Source organism: Zootoca vivipara, chromosome 3, assembly GCF_963506605.1.
Source record: "Zootoca vivipara chromosome 3, rZooViv1.1, whole genome shotgun sequence".
NCBI classification, from domain to species: domain Eukaryota; kingdom Metazoa; phylum Chordata; class Lepidosauria; order Squamata; family Lacertidae; genus Zootoca; species Zootoca vivipara.
In genome coordinates, this window is record NC_083278.1 from 27067521 (window position 1) to 27089658 (window position 22138).

The 22138-nt window shown below is 45.2% G+C and overlaps 1 protein-coding gene across 3 annotated transcripts in view; it reads left to right on the plus strand.

Annotated features, from left to right (window-relative positions):
- Positions 1–490: 490 nt before the first annotated feature.
- GRHL1 (grainyhead like transcription factor 1) overlaps positions 491–22138 on the plus strand; it is a 57751-nt gene continuing 36103 nt past the window's right edge. For 2 of the 3 annotated variants that reach the window (XM_035109865.2, XM_060272478.1), the window contains exons 1-3: positions 491–669; positions 14705–14891; positions 19993–20063. In XM_035109865.2, the coding sequence (XP_034965756.2) occupies positions 650–669; positions 14705–14891; positions 19993–20063 (278 nt within the window). In that variant the 5' untranslated portion in view covers positions 491–649. Of the gene's footprint in view, positions 713–14704; positions 14892–19992; positions 20064–22138 lie in introns of all 3 variants that reach the window. The other variant, XM_060272479.1, reaches the window with a different exon arrangement.

The following is a 22138-nucleotide window of genomic DNA, read 5'->3' on the forward strand; positions in this document are numbered from 1 at the left end:
TACAATATAAAAACACGAAATATATGATCAAAGCAAGAACAAGAAATATAATCCATTAAACCTCCACCCCCCAAAAATAAAATAAAATTGAAAACTTTATTGTCCCATCCTTTAAGTGGAACTTGGGTGTAGCCTAGGGGGGAAGCTGCCCCCTGAATCAATCAAAATCAATACAACAAAAGCCTGCTCCCCGCTAACAAAAATCCTGGCTACGCCCATGGGGGCCACCCAACCTCTCCGCTTGACACTTCTGGGACTAAAAGCGCAGTGATACTCACGGCTGCCGAGGGTGAAGACACCCAACGTTCCATTTGGAACGCTGCGACACCGCTGGCTCCGCCCCCTCCCCTGCCTCCTCCAATCCGGCGGTCCGCTGGGGCGTTTCTCCGCGGGGTTCCGCCCCGCCCCGCTCCAGCCTGCTCCGGGCAGCCAATGGGAGGCTGGGCAGGTCCGCGATTTCACCTGCGACTCCCGGGAGCCACCTGAGCGAGCGAGAAAAGCCGACAAAACCCGTTTGTGCGGCGGGCTGTGCGCTCCGTGTCCCCTCTCTCTCCCTCGCGCGCGCTTCCCATCCCCAAGTTGCCCGCGTCGCCGCCAGGATCCCGTCCTAACCAGCCGGGCCAGTTCTGCCACCCGCTGCCTGCCAGACATGACGCAAGAGTACGACAAGTAAGTGATCCAGCTGGGCAGACGGGAAGGCGAGGGAAAGGGGGTGAGTCCGGGCAGGTCCGACCGGTGCTTCTGCCCCCAACCCTCCACGCCCCCCGCCCAGACCTCCTCGACGAGATTCCGCCCCCCCCCTCGGCCACGGTTCCTGCTGCTGCTGCTGCTGCTCATGTACAATTGCTAATAATGGGGATCAGGGGCGGAATGGGGGGATCCAAAATCTGGACCCCTGTCGGAGGAGTTGGCGGCACTGCCAGCCCCACACACCCCCACCCCACCCCCAGTGACAGGAGGGAAGAGGTGCAAGAGGTGGGTGGCTGGGCATTGGGGGGTCTCTTTTGGTGCTGGTAAGCTGGGTAGAGAGGAAAGGATGACAGCTTTGCTTCTTTCCCTGTGGTTGTTTTTATTTTTTTTAAGGGGGAAGCAGTCGATTGAATAATAGGATTAAGTTAATTCGGAGTGACTCGCTTTTCTTCAGCTGCAGCAAGTTTACACATACACACAAAAAGGAAAACTTCGCGAGCGCCATGTGTGGGGGGGGGATCGAGACTGGTCAAAAACGGCCCGTGTTAAATGTCCTAGGTGTGCGTTTTGTTTTGCTTTCAAGAGAATACTCTTCGATCAGGTACTCCTTGCTCCAAAACAAAAGCAACAACCTGATCGCTTGTGTCCCCTGAGTGTGTTGGCGAGTTGGATTTCCCCACCGGCTCCCCAAATGCCTCCAGGCTCCAGCCTACTTGCTCTCGCCGGGCGGGGTGCCGCTCCGTAGCCGATACTGATCGTGTGCGGGTTCGTATCTACTGCTGGGGTGGCTTCTTACAGCTCAGTCGGTAGAGCCTGAGACTCTTGACCTCGGGGTCGTGGGTTGGAGCCCCACACTGAGCAAAAGGTTCCTGTATGGCAGGGGGTTGGACTAGATGAAGCCTGGGGGTCCCTTCCGATTCAAGATTCTTGACTGATAAACAGGCAAGAATAAAAAATCGAAGCTTGCTTCACTTTCTCGGGCGCGGGGGAATTGAGATCTTGGTGGGAATCTGCATCGGGAGATCCCTGCGCAGGGATACGCGGCACGGGAAGCGAGTTCTAAAGGGAATCTTCCAAGTAGGATTCCTTCGTGAAGCCTAACTCCCTTTGATTTCAGCTGGAAAGGGATCTCCCGTTGAAAACACAGCAGTGGGGAGTTATAGGCTGAGTCCATCCGGCACAAAAGTTCTCCAACCATTTAGCATGCTACATTTCATTCTGTTGCCCATCATTTCGACAAGCTAGGCGGCAGGTGTATAGGGAGGAAGCCGTGGAAAGTTTTGGATTCCCTGACTCACTCACATCCTTCTGCTTATGTTCTGCATACGACTTGGCAACCAATACCTCACCTGACCCCTGTTCTGTGTGTTGCCAATGTGGTGCCCCACATCCCATGGCATCCCCCAGGGTCTTGTTCTGCTCTGCCCACTGAAACCAGGACTTCAAAGGTGCTCTTCTGGCCAATAGATGGCCTTTTCCAAGCCTACCGGTAATTGTGGCATGGGGGCAATTTATTAGCTGGCTGGCGAGGGAAGAAGAGTTGTGGCATGTGCATGGTGCTTTGCCAGTCAAAAACTTGGCAACTCTTGTCCTAACCAGCCTGGCGCTTTTGTTGGTTTTGTCCTCTTTCCCCTTGAAGCCACAGCTGAGAAGAATTTTGGCTTTGAAACTGGACTCCTCTGCTGGTCACACTCATCTCCTCCATCTCCTTTAGTGCTGTGTGGGGAAGACTCACTTGTCTGTCAGGAGGAGCCTCACGTCCGCACCTCTCAACAACAACAGCAACAAAAACCTAGCCAATAACACAGAGGTGGTTCCAGACCCTCACTTTGCCCAAGGCTCTTGTGTCATGGCAGGAGGTTCGCGATGTGCTCTGCTGCCGCAGCTGCTTTTCTTATGTGTGCTTCTCCCCACCTCTTTTGAAGATGAGGGCTGGGCTCTGAAACTCAGGCATCATTACCTGAGTCACACACCTAAGCTCTTTCTTTTCTTTAATGGCTTGAGCAAGGCTGCTCTTAATTTGAATAAGATTTTGCTGAGCATTCAGAGAGACTGAATGCATTCAGAGAGACTCTGCAATTAGATCCTGATGTGCAGATTTATTCTGCACGCATCACAAGGGCTCCTTTTAATGTCCTCTTGGAAAAGGACAGATGGATTTTTATGAAACTCATCCCCCAGGGAAAGCAGATTTGTCCAGGTAACACAATGTATTATTTTAAAGTGGTGGTGGGTGGTGGGTTTTTGTTTTTTTTAGAGTTGGGTGGGGTTGAAAAAGTGATAGATGACATTTAGCAATGCCTTTGCTCTGGATTGTGTGTTGCGAAAGGGTTCCTACCTTCAATCTGTGATCGCTAGTCAGGTTAGAAAGTTTATGCGAGTTGTTGCATTGTTTTTCTGTAAGTTGTGCTCAAGGCAAATTTGCAGCTGCCTCAGTGGTTCTTTGCTTTGTTTCAAGCTTATGCTGGGTGACATAACCTTTGCCATGTTCCCTCCCAGGACCAATTGTTCATTTTGCATCAGTCCCCTTGCAAACCATACCTGGTGCAGTTTTACATGGAAACGTATCGGGTCTTGGTGGCGGTTATAACTACAATTCTTGCTTATTAAGGGTGCTTCCTTTTGGCGATGGATCACTTGTGCCCTTGGGGAAAGTGTCTTTTTGAATTGGAAGTTCTCAGTCAAATGTGATGCTTCATTTAACTTAATGCTTAATGGAAGGCACTTGAGGGCAGCAATGTTGATCAGTCAACTGCTGAGTATATAAGGACAACTGGCATATTGTCATCTTCCTGTTTGGCAGCGTAGCCACTCGTTGCCAGTGCGGTCTGCAAATAGAATAAACGTGTTCCTTCATAAGGGGGCATTTGGCTGTACTCAGGTGTACAGGAGGCTGTGTCTCGCTGTATATTCTAGCTGGGAACCAGGGAACAGCCATTGTATAGAAGGCTCTTTTCATAATGTGTTGATGTTTGATGGCAGGGCTAAGACTTGCAACGGGAACCGCAAATGTTACTTTTAGAACAGAAGTGTGGTTATCATCGGGAGTCAGGATTTCATACGTTCTGTGGTAGCTATTGACTTTATTCAAAGTTGTTGGACTCTGGCCAGATTTGTGTGCAAGACCAATGGCATGCTAAGCACAAATCTTTTTATGAGAGGAAAAAATGGTAGAGCCATGTGGCTATGTCTGTGACCTTGGCAAATGTTTACTCAGAAAAGTAAGTCCTGTCTGAGATGGATGTGACTTTCGAGCAGTGGGAATAGGATCGGGATGTCAGACTGCAATCTGGAAGATGCTTTCTTCTAAAGAAAGTAGCATTGCTCTTAGCTGAACTTTTTTTTTACGGTGGACACAAATGCTCGATTCCAGTTGCAATTTACAGCGGGGCATTTTATTAAACAAGTTTGTATAATAAGTCGTTATGCATCAGTTTACATTATTCTGAAAGCTCAGTAGTTTAGAGCATGGTGCTGAGAACACCAAGGTTGCAGGTTCGATCCCCTTATGGGACAGCTGCATATTCCTGCACTGTAGGGGGTTGGACTAGATGATCCTCAGGGACCCATGATTCTATGATTAAATTGTGCTCCCATGGGGTACACCATCTTGCTTTTGTTTTTTGCGTACTAAACATTCTGTCCTTGTGCCATTTCCTCCTTTCTTGCAAGTGCACACTAAGACATGGATGAAGAACCTCTAACCTTCTAGATGTTACAAAATAAAAAAATTGCTTCAGTAGCACCTTAAAGACCAACTAAGTTTTTATTTTGGTATGAGCTTTCGTGTGCATGCACACTTCATCAGATACAATGATTGTCAAGCCCTAAAACTGTACGGCATTTTTTTGAATGGCAGTTCAGCATTAAATAAATTGAGATGGTAAGAAATTGAGAAGATCCCTTTCTCCCAACTACTACGGTAGCTCTTTAACATTTTAAAACCATTTGGCGTGGTGGCTAAAAGTTTTATCGCAGTCATTCCTATCCCAGAGATTCATATTACTGAGAGAAAGCTACTTGCAATATTCTGTAGTCCCAAAATGTGATGAATAGCTTAGGAAACAGCTTGACAATCATACAGTTATTCTGCATCAGATAAAAGTCAGTGATTGTTTCTGAAGTTGGTTACACTCCAGTGCTTGTTTACACTCATGTTTGAACACCACCGCCAGTGTCGTGTAGTGGTTAAGAGTGGTAGACGCGTAATCTGGTGAACCGGGTTTGTGTCTCCGTTCCTCCATATGCAGCTGCTGGGTGACCTTGGGCTAGTCACACTTATTTGAAGTCTCTCAGCCCCACTTACCTCACAGAGTGTTTGTTGTTGGGGAGGAAGGGAAAGGAGAATGTTAGCCGCTTTGAGACTCCTTCGGGTAGTGATAAAGCAGGATATCAAATCCAAACTCCTCTTCCTCCTCCTCCTCCTCCTCCTCCTCCTCCTCCTCCTCCTCCTCCTCCTCCTCTTCCTCTTCTCTATGAAGTTCTTCAGCTTGGATTGTAAAATGTAAAATGAAGGTTTGTGCATGAATGGCCATAGATCAGCTACCTAGAGCTAGTTGCTTTATATTATATTTCATTTATTTCATATAATTTATACACCTATTGATTGTCAAAACAAAAAACCTCAAAGAAGTTTACAAAAGGAAAAACAAAAAAGCCACAACCATACAAAAGTTAAAATAATGCTCTCTCCTAGGAGACTTGCCTGGTGTCTTCATTAGCCATCTTTAGGCACCAGGTGGAAACATTCCTCTTCAACCATGCCTTGGGCTGATTAATATTTTAATAACCCTGTTTAATGTGTTTGTGGGAGGGGGGGGTAGGGTTGCCATATTTCAAAAAGTGAAAACCCGGACAGAAAAGGGGTTTTTTGGAGCTAGTTTTGAGGGAAATCAGCAAAAAATGACACTACTGACATTTGTTGCTATACGCCTGGGACATTTAGCCGATTTCCAGCTGGATACTGCTTTCGATGGAGGTATTCCGGGTATGTCTGGGAAATTCCGGACGTATGGCAACCCGGGGGTGGTGGTATTGATTTGTGGGTTTTTTTGGTTACTGTTTTCGTTATGCGTTTTTTATTTTTATGTTGTAAAAACCGCCCTGAGATCTACGGATGAAGGGCGGTATGCAAATTTAATAAATATAAATGAATGGAATGGAATGAAATGAAATACTAAAATGGATTAAAATTAGCTCAACTTTCTAAGCATCTGGGTAGGCTTGCCTAAACAAGAATTGTTTTAGCAGGATGGTGCTGCTCCATCTCCCAGCCCATTCCTTCGCTGCTACCTTAAACTGAAATACCGGTAGATTGGGTGGTCAGAGTTCTGTTCTGTAGCAGGGTAAGGAAACCGGGGAACCAGCAGGTGGATTGGCGGTCTGTGGGTTGGTCCTAATATAGTGGGAGGAAGATAGTGACTGCAGAGAGATGAAAGTTGAAATGAAAGCAATGAATGGGTTGAGCAAGTGAGTCCAAGATTAGTGAATCATCACTTTGTAGGAAAGCCACTGTTGGCTATTTTGCTTTTTCTATCTTAAATTGTTTTGATCATTAATTTGCTGTGTTTATTGTACTTTTATTTTACCTCTTTAAAAAATAATGTGCTGTTCTCCATTTTTGGAGTGTTCGGGTGCGGGTGCTGTGCGTCAAAAGTGGTATATAAACAACCCAGAAAAATAAAGACTTAACAATCTTTGCCATGGAAGACTAACTCTGGACTACAGTATATAACCACATTATCCCAGAAAGGCACAGAGCTCTTACGGCTGTCATGTTTTCCTATCTCTTCTCTCTCTCTCTCTTTTTGCAAATTATTCAAGCAGAAAACAAGGCAGTGGTTATGAAGTAATTACGCACACAATGGAAGACTTATTTTCAGCTCTTGCTAAATGCCTTTTAGCATTGTGTGTGCATAGTTCACTGTGCCAATAGACCCTTCAGATTCTAAAACTTGACACAGGGCAGCTGTCAGAAATATACACATTTCACTGTCTTTTGAGAAAATACGGTCTCGTTTTTCCTCAAAGAACCTGCAGCTCAGGGGAGAGATTGAGTTACTGCCAAATCCTGTGCTTTGTTGATAGCTCTGAAGATAATTCTTTCTACGTTCTTTTTTTTTTAATGGAGCATTTGTGCATTTTATTTGGGGTGGATGGTTGCAACGAGAGAGGATGCTTACAAAAGCTTGGATTTTTTAACAGATTTTAATGTAATCAGCTGTTCCACTTATAATCTGAATGGTGGTGGTATTTGCCTGTGTGTGCATTTTCATTTTAGGTTGAATTCTTCCATGTCTTCTTCCTCACCGCTCCTAACCATTTACAGCAGAGGGAACACCACCCAATATGATTTTTATTTTGCCCTAATACTGCTCCCACTGCATGTATAGTCTGTCATGTGATGAGTATGCACTTGTCACGTGATGTATGCATTGGAGTCTGATTGGCCTGTTGATGGGGCAGGTGTGTGAAGTGTGTGATTGGTGCAAATGACCTGAGAGGACACAAAGCCATTTCCCACATGGGAAGTTTTTCTCTGAACATCAAATGTACAGTCTAGTAGGCCCAGTTTCGTCTCTAGGAATTCAGCATAACTAGTTTGGTCAGGGCTGAGCCTTCAGTGCCAGCCTGAGGGGAGACGAGGTACTGTGCCAATGGAACAGAAACACACCAGAGCAAGGGGGAATTGCTGTCGCTCAGAGAAAGTCTCAGAGGAAGCCTTAGGACGAGACTCCCTGAGCAACAGGCTTATATGCATTACGATGTATTTAAATTTGATTGGTTGGCAACTGAATTCTAGAGAGTTCTCTAGTAGCTCAATTGTGATTAGTAACGTTGGTCACGCGGAAGGTAATCTAGCGAAGGAGAGACTCGATTTTATGTGAAGCAAGATGAATGTGTTTTAGAATCCAGTTCCCAGGATACTTGAGGATGAGGTAATATGTGATTTTAATGTATGGTGTGTACAAAGCCTTTGCGGAGAGGGGTCATGTTGGTTGTCATAGGCCAGGCATCCCCAACCTTCGTCCCTCCAGATGTTTTTGACTACAGTTCCCATCATCCCTGACCACTGGCCCTGTTAGCTAGGGATCATGTGAGTTGTAGGCCAAAACATCTGGAGGGCCGCAGGTTGGGGATGCCTGTCGTAGGCCAACCAAGAATTTTATTTTTTTTTGCAGTTGCTTTGCAAAATATAATGAAGGCTTGCCCTCTAGATGTTGCTGGGCTTACAGCTCCATTGCCATTGATGATGGACCGTGCGGACTGTGGCTGATGCAAGTTGCAAGTCCAACAGCATCCGGTGGGCACCAGGTTGGGGAATGCTAACACAGAACGAGGTGTTGCTGCAGGGCAGGGGAGAGGACAGTGGTTCCCCTTCCATATTACTAAATATGCATTTTGTGAGGGAACAAATAGTACAGCATTGCACCGATCTTGCACAAATTTTGGGAAGCCCTGGTGACTGTGTGGGCAGAGCTGCCAGATTTCAAATTAAGGGTTCTGCCTGTATTCCTCAGCACGGATGCTGCGCCTCTCTTGCTTGCTGGTACAAGGCAGCCTCTAGTTTTGCAACATAGCAGCCTAGGGAGGAGAATGGGTCGGCTAAGTGAGTAGTGATGGCATGGGTCGCGAGGTGGAGCACCCTGATCCCTGGTGATCTTCTGCTTGCAAATCCTATTTCAAGGGGAAATCTCTCTGATCTGGATCCACAGAACCTGATGACAACAGGCTGAGAAAGGACATTTGTATAAGACTGTCTTTCCGTACTAGGTATTTTGCCAGCTTGTGGCTCAGGCATGCTACGGAAGGGGAAACAGCATTTATTTATTTATTATAGATTTATGTCCCACATTTTTTCTCCAAGGAGTTCTAGGTGGTGGACATTGTTCTTCCCTCATCTCATTTAATGTCCCCAACAACCCTGTGAGGTAGGATTAGGCTGAGAAGCAGTGACTGGCCCAAGGTCATTCAGAGAGCTTCATGGCCAAGCCACGGTTTAAACCTGGTCTCTTAGGTCCTACTCTAACCACTACACCACACTGGCTTTCGTTGTCACTCATAGAGTGACAACAGCAGAATGAAATGTGGACGGCACGTAAGCTTTGTCACATGTGATTAAAAACGCTCCTTAAAAGCTTATTTCTTTCTATTCTATTTTTTCCTGGTGCCAGCACAGAAAAGGCTATGGTCTCATTACTAGAAAATATTCATATAGCACTTTCCCAAAAGGTTTTTAACTAGTCCATGTTATAAAGGAACCAAGTGCCTTAACCAACTGCGGCCTGTAATTTGCTGGTCCCAACCAACGTTGCAATGTTTTGGGTGGTTTGCCCTGCGTTTCTTTACCTCTCTCTCCTTTAATGAGGCAGGGAAAGTCCCTTGTTTCATCACTAAAGTGAGCAGATTTTCACAGCATTCCAGGAGGATTAGGGATGGAGCTTTTCCCTCATTCGTCTTGTCACTGGAACCATCATTGTTGCAGGAGGCTGGACTAGGCCCATTTCTGGGTAGCAATAGCCTGTCCTTAGACTGGAAATTGCAAAATGCTGTGGTACAAATCCTGATAGGGGCAACGGGCTGCGAGCATAACACTCCCCTATTGAAGCAACTTCATTGTGTTGCCAAGCTGTGTTCCAGGTCTAATCCCAGGTTCCCGTTTCAATGTTTAATGCTCTAAATGGCCTGAGACCCAAATATCTGCAACAACACCTTTTCCCTTATCAATCTGCCCATGCTTTAGGTTTGCAGATGAAGCCCTCTTGGTGGCCCCTGTGTAGTGTTGGGAGCCTGAGGAATGGCATTTTGAGTGGCAGCTCCTTGTATGTGGAACTCCCCCCCCCCAACTGAGGTGCACCCAGCACCATATCTTCAGGTGTTTGGTTAAGGCTGAGGGGATGCCTCCAGTGCAGACTTTGTATTCAATGGGGCATCTAGTTTGGAATGAACACAAACCATTTTATCTGCCCTTTGCTTGGAATAGTTCTTGGTGGTGTCCAAGGGTGTCCATTTGACTAAGTTTTACTTGGGAGTCGGCCCACTGAAATCTGTGACTGGGTTAGGCCCATTTATTTCAGCATACCTACTTTGAGTGATAGGGACCCAGGTGGCGCTGTGGTTAAACCACTGAGCCTAGGGCTTGCTGATCAGATGGTCGGCGGTTCGAATCCCTGTGACGGGGTGAGCTCCCGTTGCTTGGTCCCAGCTCCTGCCAACCTAGCAGTTTGAAAGCACGTCAAAATGCAAGTAGATAAATAGGAACCGCTACAGCGGGAAGGTAAACGGCGTTTCCATGTGCTGCTCTGGTTCGCCAGAAGTGGCTTTGTCATGCTGGCCACATGACCTGGAAGCTATACGCCGGCTCCCTCGGCCAATAATGCGAGATGAGCGCGCAACCCCAGAGTCGGTCACGACTGGACCTAATGGTCAGGGGTCCCTTTACCTTTACCTACTTTGAGTAAAAAACTTGATCGTGGTTGGAGGATGGATGGCGGCTAACAGACTGAGGTTGAATCCTGACAAGACAGAAGTACTGTTTTTGGGGGACAGGAGGCAGGCAGGTGTGGAGGACTCCCTGGTCCTGAATGGGGTAACTGTGCCTCTGAAGGACCAGGTGTGTAGCCTGGGAGTCACTTTGGAGTAGCAGCTGTCCATGGAGGCGCAGGTCAATTCTGTGTCCAGGGCAGCTGTTTATCAGCTCCATCTGGTACGCAGGCTGAGGCCCTACCTGCCCGCAGACTGTGTCGACAGAGTGGTGCATGCTCTGGTTATCTCCCGCTTGGACTACTGCAATGCGCTCTGTCTGGGGCTACCTTTGAAGGTGACCCGGAAACTACAGCTAATCCAGAATGCGGCAGCTAGACTGGTGACTGGGAGTGGCCGCCGAGACCACATTGGCTCCCAGTATGCTTCCAAGCACAATTCAAAGTGTTGGTGCTGACCTTTAAAGCCCTAAATGGCCTGGGTCCAGTATTCCTGAAGTAGTGTCTCCACTCCCATTGTTCTTCCCGGACACTGAGGTCCAGTGCCGAGGCCCTTCTGGTGGTTCCCTCGCTGCGAGAAGCCAAGTTACAGGGAACCAGGCAGAGGGCCTTTTTGGTAGTGGCACCCACCCTGTGGAATGCCCTCTCATCAGATGTCAAAGAGAGAAACAACTACCAGAGTTTTAGAAGACATCTGAAGGCAGCCCTGTTTAGGGAAGCTTTTAACGTTTAATAGTTGTAGTTACAGGTAGGTAGCTGTGTTGATCTGCCGTAGTTGAAAAAAATATATTAAAAAATCCTTCCAGTAGCACCTTAGAGACCAACTAAGTTTGTCATTGGTATGAGCTTTTGTGTGCATGCACACTTCTTCAGATACACTGAAATAAAAGTCACCAGACCCTTATATATAGTGAAAGGGTGGTGGGAATGGGTGATTGGCTGATAGGTGTGGTAAACCTGTTGATGACTGCAATTGGTCTTACAGGAAAAAGCAAGGGGTGAGATGGCTTTATTACGTATAATGAGATAAGAATCCAATGTCTCTATTCAGACCAGGTCTCTCCATGATTTTAAGTTTGGTGATAAGTTGCAATTCAGCAACTTCTCTTTCCAGTCTACAGTATTTCTGAAATTCTTTTGTAATAAGACAGCTACTTTGAGATCTTGTATAGAATGTCCTGGGAGATTGAAGTGTTCTCCTACTGGTTTCTCTGTCTTGTGATTCCTGATGTCAGATTTATGTCCATTTATCCTTTGGCGTAGGGTTTGCCCTGTTTGTCCAATATAGAGATTAATACATTATTGTATTTTAATATTCTGTTGGAAGCTGCCCAGAGTGGCTGGAGAAACCCAGCCAGATGGGTGGGGTATAAATAATAAATTATTACTATTATAATTATTATCGAATTCCACCCCATATATGTCTTACCGGAGTTGCCGATCAGCAGAAAGTTGCTTTTTGTTTAAGACCTGCTTTTTGGTTTAAATTCCCGTTCTGTGTAAGTGTGTAGGTGTGGAGGAGAGAAATCCGAATTACCTGTGCTTTGTGACCCATCCACAAGGTTCCTTGGGCTCCACAGGCTGGTTTCGATTCCTCAGTGGCAAAATACAAAACAGCATGAGCTGTTACAAGCAACATTGTTCTTTGTCAAATGCATGAAGCGAACTGAGAATGTGGTTTGTGTGTATAGAGTAAAAATACAGATATAGGTTTCCATAAGACTTTTGCTTCAAGGACTGATGGTATCTTGTGTTTCATGCAGGTTTCATTCCTCCCCTACCCGTTTTTCAGCCCCTGGCAATATTTTAAGCAAAACTTAAATTTTGTCCTAAATACTAACTAACCTTTGTGTTTGCTGAAGGAGAAACAGTGTTTTAAATGGGTGAGAACCCAGATCTGGCAGTATTGATTCAACAGCAGACCCTCCAAGTGTCCCTATTTCCCAGGGGCAGCCCTGGATTCACAGAAGCAGTCCCAGTTTCTGATTGGATCCCGGAATGTCCCGCTTTTCTCTAGGACGTCCCTATTTTCACTGGAGAAATGTTGGAAGGTATGGAGTTATGCAACCTCTGAGCCAAGGAGATAAGTAACTACACAACCTTTAGAAGATATCTGAAGGCAGCCCTGTATAGGGGAGTTTTGTAATGTTTTTATGTGATTGGAAGCTGCCCAGGGTGGCTGGGGCAGCCCTGTCATATGGGTGGGGTATAAATAATGAAGTTGTTGTTATGGAATAGGACATTCCTGTTTTCATCGGAGAAATGTTGGAGGGTATGCATCAGCTGTGACAAAGTAGAAAGTGGACATCTTTTTGCAAAAAGTACCCCCAAAGAATTACCTTTTGTCTAAAAATAACTCTTCTTTTTGAATGCTCTGAGATGTCCTCACATCAGACTAAGGCTAGTTTCCAACCAGCTCTAAGCCAAAAGTAAGCTCTTTGGATACTACTTTGCTAGTGGACATAACCCAGCACATGCTTGCTTATGGGCACATTAAGACCTCAGAGTAAGTGGATTTAGGGAACTAAGTAAACAAGCCGCTTTTATGAGTTTATTCAGCAGTGAGTCACAGCTAATGAAAAGCTTCACTTGAAACTGGTGCTTTGCAGTTATTGGCCTGGGTCCTTTCTGGACTGCGAGTAAGTCCAGGAAGGTTATCATTTTGGTACTACTTTTACACAAAAATTGTGCAAAGAATGAATGAATGCGATACTGGAGATCTACATGCCTTGGGGTAGCTCTGGGTCATTCATGTTCCAGAGCCCAAGGATGACCAAAAGCCATTGGTATTGCATTGTCAACCTCTAGCATTCAGAAATCAAGATTATAGTTTTAAACACAGTTTGAAATGTTTCGTTTATGCCATTGGCTTTTCAAATATAGAAGCCTCAAATACAGTAAAGACTTCTTCTGAAGCTTCCCACCCCCACCCCCCTAGAAACATAGGTGATTTATTTTTATTTTTTCTTTAAATATTATAAGCTCGGGACAAAATAACTGGGAGGTCTTCATTCACTGTTGAAGCATGTGTCTTAGACTGCAGTCCTGTATGCATTTACTTGGGAGTAAAGCTCACTCAACTCAGTGGAACTTGGTTCTGAATGCATAAGATGGCATTGTTAGACATACAAAGTCCTCGGTTAGACCTGTTGTCTGGTTCCCAGGAGTTTCAGGCATTCAAATCAGACATCCCTGAGTTAGATAGGCCAATCATCTGACTAGTTACAAGGCAGATAGTTTAATGTATAATTAAGCTCTAAGCACAATGCCTCTTGGAAAAACTATCAAGATAAAAGTTTAATTAAAATTCAGTTCATCCTCTCCCAGATCTCTTTAGAGCTTGGTCAACAAAAAGCTAGTCTAAGTTGGAGGTTGTGCAATTCTTTGTTTCTTCTTTTCTTTCTTTCTTTCTTTCTTTCTTTCTTTCTTTCTTTCTTTCTTTCTTTCTTTCTTTCTTTCTTTCTTTCTGAAAAGGAGAATGGAATGTTTATTAAAATACTGTATATTCCTGCGTATAAGACTACTTTTTAACACAGGAAAATCTTCTAAAAAGTCGGGGGCCGTCTTATATGCCGGGTCGTATTTCTTATATGGCGAGTATATCCCAAACTCTATATTTTAACTGGAAAAGTTGGGGGTTGTCTTATATGGCCAGTCGTCTTATACGCCGGAATATACGGTGTATGTTCTGAAAGCGACGGTAAGTTCCATCATGGCTGGAGGGCAGCCAATGAGAGGGCCTCTCTGTTCCCTTCCTGCATAATGATATGTCCCTAGCAGTAAACAGTGATTGGGCAAGAGGGTGGAAGCAGTTAGTTTGAGTGTGCAAGCCTTTTGCATTGCTTAAAATGTTCCAGATAAAACAATGAAGTATTTCTGAAGAATTCAAAGACTGTGATTCTTCTTCTTGCTTTTAGTTATATGAAGTCGGAACATGATAAGCTAGCAAGCCTTTCCACCAGAGCAAATAACAGCAACAAAACTGCATGTTCAAAACATAGCCTTCAACAAGCACACCAGAGCTTTTGAGAAACTGCTTTTCTGTCTCTGCTGTTGTGTGCAGTGGGGACTAGGAGACCCTCCAGAACATTGTCTCAACGTACCCAGGGCTCGTCCACCCACTCACTTGGCCTGTACTCTGACTGTATCCCGTACTGATTAATCCCCCATGGTTCAAGAGTTTTTCTCTTCATTTTGTGGGTGTGCCTTGCAAAAATCCAATCTTGCCTGCTGAATCAGAATCTTACCAGATGTGCAGAAAATCTGAAGAGGGGTTTGAGCCTCAACTCAGCAGGTAAGGTTGGATTTTTGCAAGGCACAACTGCGGAACAATGAGAAAAGTTCTTGGACTTGCGTGGGGCAATTAATTGGTACATAATGCAAACAAAATTTGGATGAGCCCTTAGTTGGGTTCCTTGCACAACCTCACATGCGTGGTGGAAGTGCTTAGACATGTGCACGGACCTCTTTGGGTCCCAGCCCAAAGTGTGTTTTGTAATTGTGTGTTTTGTTTCATCTCCTTCTTTATGAAGCAAAAGGCCAGTTTTGGTTCTTCAGAATGAAACGCTCTACTCCCAGAGGCGACCCTACACCACCGAGGATGAAGCTTGGAAGTCCTTTCTCGAAAACCCTCTTACAGCAGCTACCAAAGCCATGATGAGCATCAATGGGGATGAGGACAGCGCTGCTGCCTTGGGACTGTTGTATGACTATTACAAGGTAACAACACTGGCCCTTGGCTAGGACTCGTAAAACAGGCCAGCAGAGTGTGCTTTGTTGTTTCAGGTGCCTTCCTTAAAGGGGAGAAAGGCCATGCCTTTTACCACTTAGCTGGGAACATGATACCGCTGCTTTTGTAGTGGCTACAAATAATAAAATAGCAACTTCTGGATATATGACTCAAAAAGGAAAAAACAAGTACTGCATGGGATAAGTAACTTTTCCAGTTATCTAAGCAACCTGTTCTGGAATCTCTCTTTAACAGGGCAAGGCGTTGGTAAAAGTAAAGGTAAAGGTAAAGGGACCCCTGAACATTAGGTCCAGTTGTGACCGACCGGGGTTGTGGCACTCATCTCGCATTATTGGCCGAGGGAGCCGGCGTGCAGCTTCCAGCTCATGTGGACAGCATGACAAAGCCGCTTCTGGCGAACCAGAGCAGCGCACGAAAACGCAGTTGGTAGTAGTTGGCATACTTCGCTTTGGGGTTCTCTCTCTCTCTCTGTCCCTCCCTCTCCCTCTCCCCCTCTCCCCTTTTCAATGAAGTCCAGTGAAACAGATTGACAGGGAAATGCTCCTTCACACAGCATGTGATTGATTTATGGAATTCCCACAGCCACACAATAACATTGAAAGCTGAACTCCCCCCTTTAAAGCTCTTAGACATATTCATAAAGGACATGCCTATCAATGGCTCCATGCATAGCACCATATTTCAGAGGCAGCAGGCCAGTTACTAGGGGGCAGAGGCAGAAGAGGGCTCTTGCCTCCATCCTGCCCTGCTTGTGGGCTCTCAAAGAGGCATCTGATTGGCCAGTGTGGAGAAGCAGGCTGTTGGGGTAGATGGTCTGTTTGACTCATCCATTAAAGCTGATCTTACATTTTGACTTGTCCGTGCCCAAATTGCAGTATATCTCCTGGAAAATGAGCACCTAATTCTTTATCTTTTCAACCAACCTTCCTTAGAAACAACTGCATTGATGTAGCTCTGGAAGGTTCCCTCATTCTGGGTATTCCTTTAGTGGATTAAATGGAAGAGGTGCTAACCTATTAGAAATGTAATATATCACTTGGTTAAAGCTAAGCTGATGTGCAGAGTTCTCTTCTATCAGATGCAGCTGCAGATGTGGTGAAGGCCCTTTTGAATTAAAGTTGCCGTCAGGGACAGCCTTGTGAGGAGCAAAGCAGTACCCTATGTTTGCTCACTTCTTCCTTTTCCTCTTCATTGAGTCAGGAGAGATTCTCCAAGCGTAATCCTTCTTTGCCTTGCTCTGGTAGCTTTGCACTGTCTTGTGCTTTATACTAGAGATGAGTAGGACTCCAATTCCCATCAAACCCACCACCACCAGTCATTGGTCAGGAGTGATATGGGTTGCATTGCCAACAACATCTGGAGGGCTACAGGTTCCCCACACCTGATTTATGTAGAATTGCAGCAGTTATTGATATTGTGCACCCAGTGCCATGTGAGATGTGCCTTTTGACTTGACCAGAGCATGTCCCATTTGGAATGTCCTATTCTGTTCCTCTTTCCAAGCATCTGAATGCTTCCCAGTTCCAAACCTGGGGGTGGGAGAGCGTGGCCCCTCACCCTTGGTTGGCCAGGTGAAAAATAAAAGTTATAATAATATAATAATAATTGATTATTTATGGCCCCGCCCATCTGGTTGGGTTCCCCCAGCCATTCTGGGCGGCTTCCAACAAAATATTAAAAATTCAATAAAACATCAAACATTAAAAAATTTCCCTAAACAGGGCTGCCTTCAGATGTCTTCTAAAAGTCAGATAGTTGTTTATTTCCTTGGCATCTGATGGGAGGGCGTTCCACAGGATGGGTGCCACTGCTGAGAAGGCCCTCTGCCTTCAAAAAGAGCTCCTTCAGCTCTTAATAGCTGTGTAAGCACCCAAATTCATAGAACTGATGGGACATGGAAAGACTGTTAATTATGAGCTCCAGGGCAACAGAGCCTCATGTTAACAGTGGTCCCTAAAACTAGTGTCACCCACTACAACATAGAATAAGAATAGAATTTCAGAGTTGGAAGGGACCCTGAGCACCATCTAGTTCCACCCCCTGCAATGCAGGACTGTGTAGCCATCACATACAGGGATTGAGCCTGCAACCTTGGTGTTATCCAGGCTCAGTTCTATGCTTTAATATACGCTTGCTCTGAATACTCAAAAACCAGTCAGACTGGCTATAGGACTCGAGGGGCTACTGGTCTGATCCATCAGTGCTGTTGTCCAAGCGCCACCAGCTCTTAGCTTGTAAATAATAATACAGTAAAAAAGCTTTCACAAGCCTTTCATAAGAAGAGTTGTATTGGGCAACAAAAGAAACTTAGCTTTGCAGCTGTGGGCCTTGGAAGCCTCCTTAACAAGCACACACTCATCTCTGTGCAAGAAAACGTATCACCCTCAAGATTTTCTACAGACAAATCATTGTGTTAAGGTTGAGCTACTACCTACGGCAGTAACTGGGTGTGTTTGCATTAAGTGTTTTCTTTTTGCGCTTCGTGTGGGTGTAAAGAAAAACAAAGCCAAGCAGACAGATTAAGTTGTAATAAGTTAGTAACCACATTTTAGCTTGGCACATCTTCCATACCTCCTTGCTCCATTTGGGTTGATGGCACGGGGGAGAATCAGTGGGTTAAGGAATCCTGCCCTTTCTCTGCTTGCCCTACTTTCTTGTAAATGCCACCCTGATGCTAATTAGCATTACAAGCCAAACACAGGTTTTGGAAATGTGATCCCCCCTTTTAATGTGCATGCCCACTCCCTAATGTGTGGGCCAATGTGATGTAGTGATTCAAGTGTTCATGAATGAACCTCACTTGGGTGCCCATGATGCAGTCACTGCCTCTCAGCCTAACCTACCTCACAGGGTCATTGTGGGAATTACATGAGACAGTGGAGGACCAGGTACACTGCCTTGAGCACCTTTGGAGAGAGAGAAAAAGGCGGAATATAATTGAAATAAATAAATAAATGCAAATGAGGGTTTAGCTTGGATGCGTAACATGAGAATTTCTGAAATGTGTAAATTAACAATGAAAGATCCGCATTCTGAAAATTGCAGCCCTTACTTAGAATCCTAGAATTGTATAGATCAGGCACGTCCAACAAGTAGATCATGATCTACCGGTAGATCGCTGGACGTCTGTGGTAGATCACTGGCTCCCACCAAAGAAGCTCAACAACTTTGGGTCCCCTAAAAAAAGCCATTAGCCCACCATAATAGGGCCTTCCTTCCTAAAAAAAAACTCAATAATTTTGACCTGAACCCCAAAAAGGGGGTAGATCACTGCCAGTTTTTAACTCTGTGAGTAGATCGCAGTCTCTTGGGAGTTGGCCACCCTTCTTATAGATGATCCTCAGGATCCCTTCCAACGAGTCCAACCCCCTGCAGTGCAGGGATATGCAGCTGTCCCATACGGGGATCGAACCTGCAGCCTTGGCATAGTTGCCAAGTCTCCCGTTTTCACGGGAAACCCCCATATTTTGTTACCGTTCCCCCGCTGTTATCCCGAATTGATTATATCCCGTAAATATCCCATAAAGTTCCTGCCGGTGGCCATGTCCCAGCTGCTGGCTGTCTGCGCAAGTCTAGACATGTGCAGAAGCGATTTCTGGTACCCAGACATGCAGACATGGGCAGAGCGGCACCGGAAGTTGCTTCTACGCGTGTCCGGACATGCGTAGAAGTGATTTCTGGTGCCGCTCTGCCCATGTATGGGCACCGAAAATCGGGCGGCGCTGGCACTGGAAGTTGCTTCTACGCATGTCTGCGCAGAAGCGACTTCAAGTGCCGCGCCGCCACTGATCCCGGATTTTTCAATCCGGGAGTTGGAGGGTATGAGACTTGGTGTTATTAGTTATTAGCTCTAACCAACTGAGCTATCCAGGCTGAGTTCACGGTTGACTTGCAAGGGAACTTACACTTTTGGTTCTGCCCACCACCCTAAACATATGCAGCATTTTAACCTCTGTCTCACTCAGATTTGCTAAGCTTGTGCCAGAAGCCATTTAAGAAGTTGTCATCAGCTACACTGTCATTTACGTGGTGCGCCTTTGCCAGGCAAGGGTGCATTTGTTTAAATGCAGTGGTGCTGCTGACGCAGCATATTTTAGGGCTGGAGGGTGTCGAGCTAATTCCACCTCATGTGAAAATTAGTTTGTGAATCTAGTCTTCAAAGTAGAAACTGGCAACTGTTGAAATCATGGTTTCTGCTTATATACTTCACGCTTTATTTGTTTCAACCAGCCTTTAAGCCAGTGTTTCTTAAGAGGGGGGAAGACATGTTAATGTTTGCATTATTCGGAAGCATTTAAGCAACTTACAGACACAGGAATGAGAACCTCGTGCTTCACGAGCAGGATTTGAAATACGAGCAGTGGTAGAAAATTGATAATATATTAAACAGAAGAATGTCTTAGGTGAAATGTTTATTAGAATACAGTATGTAAATGGGATGGGATTAAGAACAGCGTGGAGAGAAAGATGGGAAGTCAAAGTTTAAAGAGAAATGCATTAAAGATTTGGAATCTGGAATTTATGTGTAAAGATTTAGAAATTTAATTAAACAATGTCTCCCCCATCCAAAAAAAGGGGGGGAGGAATGAGATGAGACCTTGTGCTTGAAAAGAGAAGGGTTGTACCCAGAAATGTTTATCACTAACCCATTGCAGTTAGTGGAGAATTACTTTCAATGGGACTACTTTGATCCTGACTTAATCAAATGCAACCCAGGCTTCAGAATAGAGGCATGGAGGAAATAGTTAGAATTTTGGAAGTTTACATGATGCTTTGCCATGATGATCCCAAACATGTTTGGTAAGCAGTTCTGCGGCTTCAAACTCATCTTTTCTGTTAAGCTTGGGACACAAGGTAGAGGAGATGATGAATCAAATTATTCTCCGCAGACAGTTGCAAAGCCAGAATCAAAAAGCCTGTGCCTTTAAATAATAGCAGTAGGTACCTATCACTTGTCTTTCCCATTGCTGCTTTGTGATAATGCTTTGAATTCAAAGCAAACTTGCTTACATAATGTTCTCTTACTAGGTTTCAGTTCATTATTTTGTGTGTTGTTTTTTGTACTTGAAGGTTCCCCGGGAAAGGAGAACGTCAGCAGTGAAACCAGATGTAGATCATTCTGACCAAGACCATGGCAAAAGGTTCAGTATTCAAACTTGAAATGCTTTTTAAAAAAAAGAAAGTAAGAAAGAAAGATAGTTGGAGGCAAGTCGAAGGCCAGAGGTTTAACCATCCCTGCTCCTCAGGTATCACATGAATGAAGTTTGGCCAACGGTATCCACTTTTGTCCTTGCCTAGTGGCAGGCAGAGCAAAGTGAATAGAGATGAGTAGGTCCATGTTGGCAGGCCTGACCATTCACAAGAGAAGCACTAGAATGCCTAGAGACCTAGGAGTTATCTTTGTGCCCAGGAACCCTGTCAGTCAAGGTAAAAAGATCATAGAGCTGCTGTGAAAGATGCAACATAACTTGGAAAGTTGGAGGTGCATGATTAGTTTCAACTGCCTCTTTTTTTTTAATAGCTCCAGGTTGCCATGAACTTAATAATAATACTCCTATGATGGAAACACATCTATTGGAAAGATGTAACGGTAGTTCTGCCTGTCCTATGTGGAATGTACCTATTGATGGGGATGTCTTCAGCCTAGGCTTCGAAAGCCATGGCTGCACATCAACGGCATGGTTGTTTTTAAGGTAGCTTGTGAATGGATTCAAGGCATTGGAAGACGTTTCCCTTTAATTTCCCTTTACTCTGTCTGGTCCACACCCACTCACCCAAAATGGGTTGGCCCACATCATTCAAATTGTAGTGAGGTAACGGCAGGGAGCAGGCAGGTATGTGCTAGAAACAGAGTTGGTGAAGGATGAGGGGAAAACCCGACACCTTTACAGGTAATGATTTCTCCAGTACTGGGTGTATCAGAATTATTGCATCGTTATGTTGATGCATAAAATGCACTCCATGTGAGTTTTAAAGCTATTTGTGTGAAAGGTATTTGGTTGCACACATTTTATTCTGAAATCAATGGAGACCGAGTACTTGCTTTTTCTGCATGGTCCACACACAATCTACTTTTGTTGCATTGGAAGTTTTTTTGCCCATCCTGAGAAACTGGAAATAAAATTTCATTGCAGATTTATTCTGAGTTACCCTTCAGTGTGTCCATTTGAAAAGAGATGCAGGTGGTCCTGGTAATTGGGGTGGGGGTTGTATCCATGCATGTCCAGCGATGTTGTGGGTCATAACAAGATGGCAATCACCACTTCCTTTGTTCACCTGGGACATGTGCCTGGAGGAAAAGGCACAAATAATTTAATCAACGGGAGGGTTTTCAAATGTGCATCAAGTAATTACACATGGCTTTGTGGATGGCAGGATCTAGACCAGGCATCCCCAAACTGCGGCCCTCCAGATGTTTTGGCCTACAACTCCCATGATCCCTAGCTAACAGGACCAGTGGTCAGGGATGATGGGAATTGTAGTCCAAAACATCTGGAGGGCCGAAGTTTGGGGATGCCTGATCTAGACTAAATCGAGATTGAAAGCAGCATGTTGAAGATGAGCATTAAAGATTGTGGATTGAGAAAAGCTACAGTTTTTGTGCTACAAATGCGTTGGTGTGTATGCAGCTGTTCTCTCACCAGAGTACAATATAACCGGAACAAGAAAGCTGAGTGGAGGAAAACTCAAATGCAGTTGAACACTGGTGAGGGCTCATCATCAAGTCTACCTAGTGGCAGTGAAGGCAGCAAAGAAGGCAGACTTTGCTGCTCCATTGAATCCACATGGTGCTGTCCGGCAGAGCTTTTCCGGGTAGTGCAGGACTATTTATATTCTGGCCGAAAAGAGGTGGCAGAACCAACAGTAGTTTGCTGTGACTTGTTTGCAAAGCATTTTGAGGATAAAATTGCTTGCATCCGCCAGGACTTGGACTCTACTGTTGAATCTCAAGAGGTTATCCAGAGCACTGTCTAGTCCTGTTATGTTGGATGAGCTTCAGTTAGTAAGGCTCAAGGATGTGGATATGGTGCTTGGATCAATCAGGGCACTTGCTCTATGGACCCTTGCCTCTCTTGGCTCATAAAAAAAAACTAGCAGGGATGGGGCAGCTGGCTGGGTCAGGGAGGAGAAGGTGGTCCCTCCTGCCAGCTTGAAGGAGGGAGTAGTAGAATCATTCCTCAAGAAACCCTCATTGGATTTGGAAAATCTAAGTAAT